General features: G+C 38.0%; 1 protein-coding gene across 2 annotated transcripts in view; it reads right to left on the reverse strand.

Annotated features, from left to right (window-relative positions):
• The window catches only part of Svep1 (sushi, von Willebrand factor type A, EGF and pentraxin domain containing 1), a 162,338-nt gene that overhangs the window by 98,718 nt on the left and 48,215 nt on the right, over positions 1 to 15,405 (reverse strand). For both annotated transcript variants that reach the window (XM_070011444.1, XM_070011455.1), the window contains exons 4-7: positions 15,043 to 15,201; positions 13,229 to 13,408; positions 3,196 to 3,375; positions 558 to 752 (exon numbers count right to left, since the gene is read on the reverse strand). In XM_070011444.1, the coding sequence (XP_069867545.1) occupies positions 558 to 752; positions 3,196 to 3,375; positions 13,229 to 13,408; positions 15,043 to 15,201 (714 nt within the window). The remainder of the gene's footprint in view (positions 1 to 557; positions 753 to 3,195; positions 3,376 to 13,228; positions 13,409 to 15,042; positions 15,202 to 15,405) is intronic.

Here is a 15,405-nt window from a genome sequence, read left to right on the forward strand (position 1 = left end):
ATTGTAAATATGAATCTGATACTTGTGTTTTGGGGTGCAATTTTCCTTCCTCTCTGGAAATCAAAATGTTTGCATTAACGTTGTACCTTGAAATTTTTACTAAGAATAATGAAAATGTGCTCACCTAATACTCAACAACTGTCTCTGGACTAAGGCTTTAAATCTTTCTATAGCTAAGATCTCTGTGGAGATCTAGGAATATAGGCATGAGCTATCAGCACCAAGTACTAGTTATTATTTTTAAAAAATCCAGACCTGCTTACTTTAGATGGATTTAAAAGTGCCCAAAGATTTTTATCTCCTAATGAAAAATGTACCTGATTTTCAGCACTAATTTTATCCTTATTTTTCTATTTTTACTGGCATTTACCTGGTATTTTATTAGATTTTTTAAGTGCACCAATTGAACCAGAATCCTCATAATTTATATTAGGGAAATACCTACCAGTTTATCCCAAAATTGCAGCAAAATCTGCAAAGAGGTTCACTCCTATGCCATACTCACATGGCATTGCTTAGGAATTTGGCTTTTTCACCTGAGCAATGTAGAGACCTACCTTTACATGCAGTAGTGTGTATTTTTGCACTCCATTTTCCAGAAGTGGTACATCTCACTTCTTTGACTCCTGATAAAACGAATCCTGGGCGGCATACGACATGACATTGCGTCCCAGGTTTGGCTGGCTGTTTGCCGCAGTTGAAGGGGTTTAAGATGACACCTTTAGGCTTCTGAAAGGTGGGACAATAGTTTTCTAGTAGAAGAAAATAAGAGAATGCTGTTGGAATTCCCTCAAACTAGAAATGCTACAGTTTTACAGCCTTTTGGGGGAGCTGGTTTTGGGGCTTGAACTTATAGCCTAGGAGCGTCCCTGAGCCTCTTTGTGCTCAAGGGTAGTTAGTGCTCTACCACTTGAGCCACAGCGCCACTTCCCACTTTTTCTGAGTAGTTTTTTGAGATAAGAGTCTCACAGACTTTTTTGCCCGGGCTGGTTTTGAACTGTGATCCTCCGATCTCAAGCTTCCTAAATAGCTAGGATTACAGGCATGAGTACAGGCATGAGTCACCAGTGCCCAGCTGGCTTTTATTTTCTTTCTTTTTTTTTTTTTAAAGAAATATAAAATTGCACTGACATGGGATTGACATAGTCATAAAATAATTATGTATGACACTGTATGTTTGGTATACTGTGTACCATGTGGAATTACATCTTTTAAATTATCTCATTACTTTGCCAATCTATCAAAATTTTGAGAAATTTGACCATTTAATCAATGCCGTTCATGTCTTTTATCATATGCTTGAAGCATCTTCATTTGGTTTGTAGATTTTACAAAGGAGTAATAGTAAATTGAGTCTTTCAGGAATTTATTGATATAATCTACAATCAAATTTTATTTTATGAGCTTCTTAGTGCTATTTTTAAGCTAGTATCTAATGAGAAGAGTATTTGTACCCTCCCTAAATTCACTGTGCTATACTTAAGGCCTTGATCCCTAAGGCTATCTTCAATATAGATAAAGAATAGAAAATAGATTAGGTGGAATGCAGACAAACCAAGACTAAGTCTGAATGCAAGATACTTGTGTGAATGTGCCCTGGTGCACACTTACTGGTTAGGGTAGAGATTCTTCTGGCACTTTTGCTTACATTTTCAGTTGTATTTCCCATGCAATAATAGCTACCATTTATTCAATAACTATTATATGCAGGGCATTGCTCTAAGCATGTCATATGTATTGGCTACAGTTCTATATAAGAAGGGGTAATGTTATTCCTACTTACAGACTAGAGAATGGGGCCTAGTATTGATCAAATCTGTGGACTGTTATTATAGCTACTCATACAATTAGTCTATAAATTATCAAATTTTTGGTCATATTGTCAAACGTCAAATAATAATAGCTTGGTAATTTGAATTGGAGAGCTTTCCATTCTTTCAATCAAGTTATAGGATAGTAGTATTACTATTTCTTAATAGTTCAAAAAAATTCCCCTCTCACTAAGCCTTCAGTCATTTTTGGAAGAATAATCCTATTTTTCTTTCCCTTTGGAAAGTAATTATACATATGAGTTTACACTATTTTCTTGAATCATTTGGGAATTTACATTTCTTTAGAAATTATAATCTCAATAGCTTTCACATTATATACACAAATTTATAGCTTCTTATTTCTTTTAAACCCTTAGAATTTTACATATTTGGTTATGACATCTTACTTTCACATTTTCTTACTTTTAAATTCTGCTTTGTAAAAAGCATATGACTGATACGTCTTTCTTTCAGTGTTCTTTTTTAGCTTTTGAATTACACGTTTTGTTATTTTTTCCTCTTAATAATATAAGTAGTTTTAAGGTTCACAATTATGCTCTTTCAGTAAGGCAAAGGTGGATCATGTTTAAAAAAGCAAGGGATTCTATAGTAATTGCTTTTTTTTTTTGGTTTCATTTTGCTTTTCATTCTTTGGCAATATTGAGGATTCAACTCAGGGCCTTCCTCTTGCTAGGAAAATAATTTGAGCCATTTCACCTTACGCCTTTGCTTTTAGTTTGTCACTAACTATGCCAGGGTCCTTTATACCTCTCCCTCCCAAGTAGTTGTAATTACTGGCATGCTCTACTAACTTGGCTTGTTTATAAGATAGGATCTCATTAACTTTTGCTGGGAATGTGTGATTCTGGAGTAGTTAGGATATGGTAGCTACAGTGATAGTGCCTGCATGCCTGGCCAGCATTTACTTTAAAAAAAGTACCTAAGTTAGTTTAAGCTAAAAATGATTTCCAGGGCTGGGAAGGTGGCTCAGTGGTAGAGCCCTTGCCTTGCATGCATGAGGCCCTGAGTTCAATTCCTCAGCACCACATAAGCAGAAAAAAAAAAGCCAAAAGTGGCGCTGTGGCTCAAGTGGTAGAGCACTAGCCTTGAGCTGAAGAGCTGAGGGACAGCACCCAGGCCCAGAGTTCAGGCCCCACGACTGTACCCTCCCCCCCCCCCAAATGATTGCCATTTGAAGCTCTAGACTTCAGGGAGCTGGACAACTGAGTTCAGTATGGAAATACTTTTACTAGATGGAAGGAACAATGTAGTGGTCTACGTATTTACAATACTGTTTGTCAAACCAGGCTTTAGTTATGGTTTTTAGAGAACTCAGAAAGAAGGAGGCAGTCACCCCAAGGCTCTACCCCTTCCAGGAACTTACCCACACAACGGGGTTCCGTGCCATCCCACTGGGCATTTCCTTGACAGGTAAGCTTAGCACTTCCCTCCAGCCTGTATCCTTCATCACAGGCAATCAAGCATGTGGTGTTGTAGGACATTTCTCCTGACGAACAGCTGATTTGGCCATGTTTGGGCTGGTGGAGACGGGGGCATTTTCTCACTATTATAAAATGCAAAACAATGAACATCATTTGCTAAATAAAGTGATAATCAATAATACATCATCATTTCTTAGTTATTATGGGGTAATTAAAAATCTATGTTTTATTAAATGCAGTGCCCAAACAATGTCCCTATGGGTAGCATTCTACCTGTAAGAGGGAACTTAAACTATGTAGGGGATCTGGCCGTAAATGGGCAATGATGGCTGTATATTGTGGGTAGTTGAAAAAGGGGGGTAACTGCAGCCCACAGCTGCTATGAGTCTCCAGGATGTATTTCAGCAAAAGGCAAGAAGCCTTTTCCAGGATAGATGCTTCTAGACCATTCATGATCAGCTGTATCCTGGCTTTGCAAAGCTGGCCAACTTCTACAGTAAAATCCCAGTATTCCACTGTCCTATCTTAACCCTGATCCTTCCAGCTTTCTATACATCTATTGCCAAATCTTAGTTTAAGATGGTAATCTTACCTTAATATCGGTTCACATTTTGCTATAGTGGCAGACTGTGAGGTGCCCAATCAATAGCTATTCATGCCAGCTTTATTCAGCCTGGATACACAGAGCTATAAGATTATAACTCCTTGCCTCCATTGGAATTAACGAAAGCCAGTAAGCTATGATGGAAGTTGTGTAGCTTTTTAAAGGAAGAGACTATTTCAATACATAGAGGGCTTCTTTATTTTCACCGTTTGCTCTTTCTCTATCTCCATATACAGATTTGAAGGACAATATCTAAGCATAATAATATAATATTATAGAAAATGTATCATGCACTAAGATGATAGAATTTTTAAAAAAAGCTTTGGTCTTTGATGATAATGGAACTATTATGCCAGTTTTTATGTTGTCCTTTTAGATGAGCAGAATACCTTTAGGTGACTCAAGACATTGCTATTTTAGTCTTTGATATCAGTATAATCATAAATCCTAATTCTCTCCACCCAGCATTGATTCCATTTTCCTGTGTTGATTTTCTAACGAAAGTTCTTTCTTCTCTCTCAGGCTCATGGAATTTGTATGTGTTCCAACCCTGATCAAGGGCAGAACATATGACCTGGGATCACATCCTCTGGTCTGAGAAGCCAGCAAAACTGGCTACACATTTCCTTACTTGACCTTCTTTGAATCCACCATGAGGAAGCAGTCAGAAGGGTCTTCACTAAGGCCTGAATACTGGAAATGCCCTCATTCTCCAGCCAGCCTAAACACTACCAAACTGAGAAGTTCCATGTACTGTCTAGATATCAGAATTTTCCCTGTTCTACCACTTCTGATCGTTTATCTTCAACATTACATCAGAGAGGTGACAAGAGGCAAAGAGAAACTACTGTTCCTTCCAGTACATGTTTACAAATTATATATGGGCTCTAGATTCTCCTGTCAAGATTCCCTCACTACCAGCTCACCAAAATCCACATCATGTCTTCAAGGCCATTTCAACAAATTCTATAATGCCCTATACTCCTGCTCATGAAATCTTGGGATGCCCAAGCCTCAAAGATCATCTCTCACCTTCCAGAGTTATTCCACACAGTTGGGACCCAAATTTAAACCTATTGTCTCTTGTATTTGCTCCTAAAAATGAATCAGTGTTCAGCAAGTCCCCTCATATTCTAAAATACCATTTTTTACCCTAATCAAATTGTTTCCTATAGACAATAAAAGACATAGGGGTCAGAGAGGCATCTTCATTGCTCCTTATTGCATTCCAAAATCAGTATTTCTACCATTTTGCTTCTTGAAAACCTCCAGCTTCCTTAAAGTATCATATGATGTATTCAATCATATTATGTATTCAATATTCTCTCTCTCCCCCTCTCTCTAATATAACATGCATACCCCTTTGTGATTTCCTTATACATATAAATGATCAAGACAACATCTGAATGTCTATGCTCATTGGAGATTCTTTTTTTTTTTTTTTTTCAGTCATGGAGCCCGGGCCTCAGGGCCTAGGCACTGTCCCTGAACTCTTCTGTTCAAGGCTTGAGCCACAGCACCACTTCTGGTTTTCTGGTGGTTTATTGGAGATAAGAGTCTCACAGATTCCTACCTCATGCTGACTTTGAACAATGATCCTTAGACCTCAGCCTCTTGAGTAGCTAGGATTACAGGCATTAGCTAGCTGCACCAGACTTGGAGATTCTTATCTATGATGTGCTGGTCCTTGTAGAAAATCATCTCAAAGTGCTTAAACATTCTCTTCATTTCCTTTCTACTCCCACCAGGATTTTCAATCAGAGAAAGGAGGAAGGAGAACAAGGGAGAAAGAAAAGAGGACATGGGAGGGGGAGAAGCAGAGAAGGGAAGGGGTAGGTGGTAGAGAGAAAGGAGAGAAGAGGAAGAAGATGGGCCAGCACAGTACTTGAGATGAGGAGTCGTCAATAGTTACAAATGTTAAACCAAACTATGACAGGTCACTGTTTTGGATTAAGGTCCTCTACTACACCCCTATAGACCAAAGCCAAACAAACAAAAACATGGGGTCCCTTGTGCGAAATACCACATAATGAAACACATTTTAAACAAGACTATAGAAAATAGATTCTTTCAGCACACCAGTGTTTTCCCGGAAACAGGAGATTCTAGTCTAGCTGAATCCGTTCATAAGAAATTCACTTCTGCTTTAACCCTAACCAAAAAAAGAAAAAGAAAAGAAAAAGTAGCCTGAAATAAATGTATGCCAACCAATCAGGTGTTTTTTCCCTCTTGTTCTGTTTTCTTTATCCTCACCATATAAACTCTATTGTACTGATGGTTGCCTAAATAGGGGGAACTCGTATCTTACTCTGAGGAATGCAGGCTTCTCTGAAAAATGAATCACAAATAAAAGTCAATTGGATGTCTAATTAAATTTGTGGTAATTTTGTCTCTTGACAGGGAGAAGGAAAAATTAAAAAAAGAAGGAGGATCAAAGAGAAGGAGAAACTATCTAGACCATGGAAAATGCATCTTTTCCATCAGATGGGCACGCGCATTGCTATCAGAAGCATAAGCTAACAGGTGGGCACAGTTATTAATTTTGATTATTTTGAGACAAGGTCCTGCTAGGTAGTCCAGTGCTCCTGTACTAGCCTCCTGAGTACTGGGATCGAAGGTGTGTGCCACCACACCTAATTTTGATAGCGTATAGTGTACAAGCATCAAACACTGTACAAACAATAACAAAAATCCCTACAAAAGAAAAAATAGTTTACTCTCAACACTCAATGTTTATACTGTACCAAGTTATAAAATTTGAATAGTTGCTTGTAGAATAAATTCTATCAGTGATTTAAGTTTGCTATGTACTTGAATCAATCAATCAATCTATCTATCTATCTATCTATCTATCTATCTATCTATCTATCTATCTATCTATCTATCTATCTATTCCTACTATAAAAATTTGCAAATGAGCAGGGAACTAGAGGCTCATGCCTATAATCCTAGCTACTCTGAAGGATGAGATATGAGGATTGTGGTTCAAAGCCAGTCTGGGCAGGAAAGTCCATAAGAATTTTATCTCAAATAAACTACCAGAAAACCAGAATGGTTCTGTGGCTCAAGTGGTAGAGTGCTCACCTTGAGCTGAAGAGCTGAGGGGCAGCACCCAGGCCCAGAGTTTGAGCCCCATGACCGACAAAAAATAATTGCAAATGCATAAAAGAGGAAAGAATTATATTTCTCACCCCAAATCCCAAGCATGTTCTAAATATCTTGTTCTTAAATGTTTACAGATTACTGATATATAGATAGACATAAATATCTATCTATATATACATATTTGAGTTCATGGTCAACTGGAGTTTCTGATAGATTTTCTTCTACAGGGATTCACTCAAATTATGTACCTTGGTACAGCATAAACATTGAGTGAATTAAACATAAACTTAGGATTACTCTGAGAAAATTGATTTCTTGAAAAGAATCATATTAGAAATGAAATTATAAAAATGATAAACCCTAGCCTCTTCTATTCCTGGGATTAAGTCAACCACTAGTACAAAATAAATCAAACCCCTTTGTCTTTCATATTTTGATTTTTATTGAAGGTTTGCATCCTGTATAGGGCAATGTCACAAGCTAGGTTTAGCTTAAGAAGGGAATAAGATGAAAATTTTATTACTCACATGTATAAACTTGAGAAACAATTGCTTTTAGCTTCAATAAACAATTTGAAGAGTCACTGTGCTTGCCAAACCCAAAGCAAATTGCATCTTCAATTTGCATTTGCATCTCTCAGAAGTACTGATAATAAATTAGAACTGGCACCTCTGACAGATGCAAATTATATTGCTTCCCAAATGCTGGTTTTAATAAACTTTCATTGCTCTTGGGGAAAAACAAAGCATGTGTAATCATTCCTATTTATTTCTTAAACATTGTGCACTTTTTTATTTCACCAAGGAACATTTATTATTTTTATTTATTTTTAAGAGGAACTTATTTATTTCTTATATTGAACTTAATTTTTGTTTTTTTTGTTTTTTTTGTCGGTTGTGGGGCTTGAACTCTGGGCCTGGGCGTTGTCCCTCAGCTCTTCAGCTCAAGGCGAGCGCTCTACCACTTGAGCTACAGCGCCACTTCCGGTTTTCTGGTGGTTTATTGGAGATAGGAGTTTCACGGTCTCTCCTGCCCGGGCTGGCTTTGAACCGCGATCCTCAGATCTCAGCCTCCTGAGTAGCTAGGATTACAGGCGTGAGCCACCGGCGCCCGGCTATTGAACTTAATTTTTAAAAACATTAACGAGACAAAAAATCCAGCTTACATTCATTTTAAACATTTCCTAAGTGTTTTTTTAAGTCATTTTAGAAAAGAGCAACTTATCCTGATCTGGTTGTTACACATGATGCATATGACATATAAATATGTGCAATTATATTAGAAAAATAGTTAAAATTTAAAAACAAGCTTGGTCTTTGAGGCGAACAATATATTATATAATACACAAAGAAAGAAACTGTGGTTATCAACTTAAAGATGAATAAGGTTTTTTCTAGGTATGTTTCCTGTTAATCAAATTGTGATTGCAGCCAATGCTGAAAATAAATGCAGACTTTCTCTTGCTGGGCTGTTTTTCTTCAGGAAAAATATATCATAAAATTTAATTTACTGCGATGTAGTTGTGCTACATAGTTATTGTTCAGAAACCATAAAAGAACCCTTAATGGCTTAGAAAAAATGCATAATTCAAATAAAATTGAAAATGACTGAAATGCTTTGTGGAGAATGCCTAGGGAAATAAGAATCCAGTCTACCAATTACTACTCAAATGACAAAAACATTAACCATGTAACATTAAGTTTTTTAAAAAAGCTTTGCATTTCTGCTGTTCTTCCCTTTCTAATTCAATCTTACAAGGACTTTCGCCAAAAAAGGATGTGATTAAAATTATTCTGATTTTATAATGAATAAGACCTTTAAAAATATAATGTTCTAAGGATGTGATTAAAATTATTCTGATTTTATAATGAATAAGACCTTTAAAAATATAATGTTCTCAAAACTATTGTTAGAAGGCAAAATGAATCCCACCCAATTGCTATATTTTATAGAACCCTAGACACTCAGTTGTAAGACATTCCAATTTTATGGGTCACTACTAAAACAATGATAATACTAACAAAGCAATTTATTGTCCTTAGTTTGTAAGAGGGATTCCAATTTTTGAGATGTTAATATGTGAAGAAAAATGTTTTAGATTTGGTAAAAATTGTTTATATTTCTTAGAATAACATTTCAAGGAATTAAATCCATAACTATTAATGATATAGCAAGAGAAGGATCTAAGTATCTGCATTTGGGACAACTCTATGATGTTGTAGGTCCACATAGCATCTTTTCTACTACAATTCAAATTATTTTATGTGTGTCAGAATAACAACCCAAATTACATAAAGGAGAATAAGCATGCTTTTTAATGAGATGACACAAGAGCGGGACATCCATGCATATATTTATCATATATTTATATACTTTCATTAAATTAATTCATCATTTCCTTCTTTTCCCAGACTTAAAGGATTGAGAGGAAAACATATTGTGGGCTACTGTGCATTTATAGTCTAGCTGAAATAATGAGTTCATTAACAATAGAAGTAAGTGATTGGTGAGTTCCTTGCAAATTTGGTTTTTTAAGACATGGTCTCAATATGTAACCCAGATTAGCCTTGAATTCACTATGTAGCCAAGACTAGCCAAGACCGTGTAGCCTAGGCTGATCTTGAACTTGTGATCTTCTTGCTAGGGTCTTTTGAGTGCTATAATTACAGGCATGTAGTACCATGCCTGGCCAGGTGTGATGGTTTGTGACAAGCTGGTTAAGAAATATGTTTGCCAGAATCCCCTTCTTGTGGCCCCAAGTTAGGGCTGGTCAAAAAAGGGATCCGCACTTCATTTCAGAAGGCAGAAACAAAGCCAGTGGTTCTTGGAGCTCAGTGCCTTCCACTTTGTCCCTGCCTGTCTTTATTCCGGGTTTCTACCGATGACCCATCCCACTGGGCTGCAGTGCCACTGGGATGTGTGGGGCTACACAGAAGTTAAGGATCTCTTCTGTGACCCGAGTCTCTCCTTCAAGATTCTACAGTTGGGCAAGTGTAAGATATGACATTGGGTTGTCAGCAACTCCTTGGCCCCTTCAATGTCTCCTTTGGACCTTTGCTTCCAAGCTCCTTCCAAAATTATGTAAGGTTAGATTTCCCAAACAAATTTCTTATCCTACAACATACCTGGCAAGTGTGCTTCCACGCTGGGCGTGGTGTACACAGTGTGGCAGCTGGCATGAGAGAGGACAAGTCTGCCATGTACACACAGAGGCCAGGCCCCCAGGCTGAGGAGGCTGGCAATAGTGGAAGTTTTATGAGGTCCAAGATCAAAGGCAGGGCAGTGGGGCCAAGCTGGCAAATGGCTGGCTTCCTGAGAGGCACAGGCTTTTTTTTTATGGCTTTAGTATAAGGCTAAAGCCTTGCATTTTTATGGCTTTAGGATGCAAGCTTTGGGATTGAACTGTGGGGGGCACAGAGGGAGGGCTTGGATATCACTCTTGGTTGGCAAAGAATAAGTGGAACGTTAAAATGAAATGCTCTTCCCTCCCCACCATGAGGTATTTGAAAGAAAAGGTAGACATTGAAAGAAAAGGTAGAACTGGTAATTGTTTCCTCCACAGGAATATATATATATATATATATATACATATATATATATATATACATATACACACATGCATATATATATATATACATACATACATACATACATAGTTAAAATACATATTTGCCATTTGTGGGGTTTGGACTCAGAGCCTTAGGCACTGTCCCTGAGCTTTTCACTCAAGGTTCTACCACTCTGAGCCACAGTGCCACTTCCAGTTTCTGGTGGTTAATTGGAGATAAGAGTCTCATGAATTTTCCTTCCTGGGGCAGGCTTTGAACCATCATCCTCAGATTTCAGCCTTCTGAGTAGTTAGGATTACAGTTGTGAGCCACCAGTGCCCGGCTAGAAATATATTTTAGAGGCTTTAATTTTCTCTGAAATGCATTTTTGTCCCCAGGTTGGGAAAGGGAGTAGGGCCTTATGCATCCTAAGCAAGCATATACCACTGAACTGTACCCCTGGCCTGATGATCGTCTCTGAGACGGTAGGACTGAACACATCTTTGCTTGTGAATATAAATAGTAGTTTATCTGACACTGGAAATCTAGGATCTCATTATTTCCCCCCAGAACTCCTAGAAATAGACCCTTATCTTCCAACGTGCAAAATGTTTACTCAATGCCCTAAAGCTTAGTCAGATTCTCTTCCTTTTGTAGGTAATGTTATTTCTAACTATGAGACAGACATAATTTTCTATTTTTCCAGGGCATTCAAAAATTTCACTGAGATTATTTCCAGACACGGATCTGTTTTTAATCATTATTTTTGGCACTCACTAAGTGATTTTAAATGGAATATGGATGATTTCGGTTGCACATATTTCTTTTCCAAATTTCAGCTTGGGGATATATTCTTTGATCTCTTTACTGCTTCCCCAGTATTCCATTCTCTCTCTGAATCCATAATATGAGAAAAGTATTTCCTGTGATTATTCTTATGTTACTTTATTGTTTAGGCATTCTGTTACTTCTGAATTTTTGCTTTATTTTCAGATGAATTTCTAGAGCTGCTCTTTTTTTTTTTGTTAATTTTTTTCATTTATTATCAATGGTCCTCAAGGTTCATCTCTAAGAAACTTGCTTGTTCTTAGTCCAGAAATTGCTTTTGCATTGCTGTGATTCCATTTTCTTTCTTTCTTTCTTTCTTTCTTTCTTTCTTTCTTTCTTTCTTTCTTTCTTTCTTTCTTTCTTTCTTTCTTTCTTTCTTTCTTCCTCTCTTTCTTTCTTTCTTCCTCTCTTTCTTTCTTTCTTTCTTCCTCTCTTTCTTTCTTTCTTCCTCTCTTTCTTTCTTTCTTTCTTCCTCTCTTTCTTTCTTTTCTTTCTTTTTTTGGGGGGGTCCGGTGGTGGGGCCTGAACTCTGGGCCTAGGTGCTGTCCCTCAGCTCTTCAGCTCAAGGCTAGCACTCTACCACTTGAGCCACAGAGCCACTTTCGGCTTTTTTCTTTTTGCTTATGTGGTGCTGAGGAATTGAACCCAGGGCCTCAGGCATGCAAGGCAAGCTCTCTACCACTGAGCCACCTTCCCAGCCCTGTGATTCCATTTTCTACCCGTTTCTTCTCCATCCAATACTCTTTATTCACTGTATTTAGTCTCCAGTTTCTTTTCTTTTCTTTTTCTTTTTGTAAGCATAGATGAAAGTTTGGATTGGGACCTGACTAAGACAACTGCCCATTTTTCAGTGGGTTTTGTATTGAAAGCTGATAAATATTTATGTGCTTTCCAATTTGGGTGGTTAGAGCTGAGTTTTCCTTATGGGTATGAAGCCAAGAAAATACTGGAAGATAGAATTTTTTTTTAATCCAGTGAACTGGGTGACTTGTGGAGTCTTAGAGGAACAAAATCCTCAGTCAAAAAGTATTGCCCATGGGTTGTGGTGAGAGTTTAGTAATAAAACAAAGCAACCAAGACACCCAGCTCACTTTGAACTTAAAAAAAGAAGCAACAATTTCCCCATGTACTCAGGTCTCAAATCTGACATTGAACTGAGAAGCTTCACAGGCAGGGATCCTGATGGAAAGCTTTAACTCCTTGGCCTGTTCCTCTCTGATCTTTGCTTAGGGAGTTTTTCCTTCCAGTCCTAAGTAAAGCTATAGAAGATGGGGTTGTATGATGACGATGGACAGGAAAATGGATACTGGAGGTGATAGGGGGAGATGCATTGAGGCATTGCTCTGTTTCTCTGTGTTTAATGTGGAAGCCTCAGGTCCCATCCCTAGCACTGACCCCTTTTCTACTAGCCTGGCTGGGTGCCTTCAGATCTCATTCCAGCAGATGTGAAGCTTTCTGTAGTACATTGTCTGCCCCAGGACACAGCCAAAGACATGCCACGTGATTGACTGCTCCTGTTGCAGGACATTGCAGTGGGTTCTCCAAGCCATGTGGTCGTAGTTGGCATCTAATCCCTCCCCCACCTCCACTTTAACTATTCCAAAATTGGCCCCTTATCTTGGTGTACTTAGAAATTTAAGGACCGTCTGTTTATTCCCCAGCCAGGCATTTCCATCATATGTTCATCAAAGTAATACGAAGGGCATAGGTTATGAGGATGTAGTCCATTGGATTTTGCAGTTCTAAACTCAAACTTGTCATTTTTTTTTCCTTTCTGTGGTCTGTGGTGTATGAAATGAAAGAAATAAAGAACTGACTGGCCCATTAGACTTTAAATCAAGAAAATCAAGCAAGGCGATCAATACATAATAGAACTGGCAGCTTGCATACCTCTGCAGGAGCTCTCTGACCCAGACCACAAACCATTGGGTAGACACAAAAGGATGCTGCTTCCCACGAGGTCAAATCCAGGGCGACACCGGACCCCACAGGCTGCATTGAAGTGGTTCTTGCAAGTGTTTTGGATAAAGTAGCCATTTTCAGGAGGCTTCAGGGTAGGACAGTGGACAACTAACATAAAATCAAGAAGCAAAGTCAACCTTTGTCTACGGACCAGCATTCTTTCTGGTTTGTTTAAGGGGACATGCAAGACATGCATCTCAATTCCCCACAGCTTTCCCAATGACTACATTTGAATTTCTAAGCGACTACTTGGAAAAAGAACACTGCATTTGAGCACTATTATGTCCTGACTTCTAACTAAATTTAAAAACAGGCAAAAATAATTTTCAAACCTATAAAAGCTTATTTATATTCATATTTACCTGGACAAATACAATATGTTCAAGGGTTTTGTTTGTTGGATGCGGCAGATGGAGCCGGGTTGCATTCTACAACTAACCTACATCCCAGCTCCTAGTTTATGATTATGATGATAATGATTATTATTATTATCAACTAGTTGTACAAGGTGGCTCCATTCTGACATGTCCATTCATGGGTGCAGTGTATCTTGATCAGAGTCACCATCACTATCACTCTCCATCTCTACCCCCTTCCCAAACTACTTCCACAGCTCCCTCCACAGCATAAAGTATCTTGACCATAATCACTCTTTTTCATTCTCTCTTTTCCCCTCCCAGTAGCGCCCACATACCAGCCAGGACATGTTTCATCTTCCTCATATGCAACTTTAAAGTATACATGAACCGTTCAAAGGGGCTTTGATATGGTATTTTACACCTGCATATACCATATTATAATCAGATTGATTATATATATGATACTGTATGTGCATATACATATACATATCACTTAGGTCAGCCTCTACCTAGGAGAGAAAACATGCAACCTTTGACCTTCTGCACCTGGATTACTTCACTTATGATGGTTTCCAGATCCATGCATTTTTTTTCTTGCAAGTGACATAAAATTTCATTCTTCTTTATGTCAACCCTTAGTTCTTGATTTTTCATATGTCATTAGATATTTTTCTCCTTAATTATGGTAGCATGGACTAATGGACAAATAAGTCTAGCAAACTATATTTGCTATAAACCCTAAGAGTCACAGACTCTTGTACATGGTATATATTATTTAAACTTTTTTTTTCATTTTGACACAATTAATATTGAAGTACTTAGGAAATTATATTTTCTTTGTTTTTTTGTTTGTTTTGTGAAAGTATCAGCTTGCTCAGCTGCTACTCTACCACTTAAACCATGCCTCCAGTTTGTCTTTTTGTTAGGTAATTGGAGATAAAGTTTCTCACACTTTTCTGGCTTTGAGTTGTGACCTTCTGGATCAGCGTTCTCTCTCGAGAAGCTAGGATTACAGGTGTGAGCCATTGGCATCTGGTTTGAAAATAAGATTGTAAATGAATTTGACTATCACCAGGGCTGAGTTCATTTGTTAATCAAATTTGTTGTTAAGTTTGTAGCATTTGTCTTTTGTATTCATTTGAGGTTTTGTTGTTGTTTTTTTAAAGAGTACTCATTCTTTAAGTGTTCATAGCTATGTTACTCAGTGTTGGGGCAAGATATGTGTTTAGTGGGGGAAAAAGGTACATTATCAAAGCAACCCACCCTTAGTGATTGGAGAAGGGAATAATACAGAGCATTCCAAATGAATTGGATGAAAATCCACTATTTCTCTCTTAGAAGTTAGTGTTTCTAGTTCCTGTCTGCCACTGGTGGGAGACTTACCTTGACAGGTGTGGCCAGATGCCCGGTAGCCCTCCTTGCACACACAGTCTTCAGGGGCCGTGCTTCCAGGTGGAGAGGTATGATTTTCATCAGGACACGAAATACATGTGCTGATTCCTCCTGGCAAAGCTTCAGTCTTGTAGGTTCCTGACGGGCAAGCTGTGGGTGGGCAAACAGCCACGCTTCAATTCATGTGATACATCAATTGTGACTGAATTGTTTGAAACTAAGTAGGGGGAAAAGTAGCCAAACAATAGCTTTGTGTAGAAATAGTAATATAATTTGAACAAGGAGAACAACCAACATTTTTTTAAAGTGACATTGTTTGTTCTATAGAGGTTCAGTTTCTGTTGCACAGTACAG

Source organism: Dipodomys merriami, unplaced genomic scaffold, assembly GCF_024711535.1.
Source record: "Dipodomys merriami isolate MVZ:Mamm:240054 unplaced genomic scaffold, mDipMer1.0.p SCAF_11, whole genome shotgun sequence".
Classification (NCBI taxonomy): Eukaryota; Metazoa; Chordata; class Mammalia; order Rodentia; family Heteromyidae; genus Dipodomys; species Dipodomys merriami.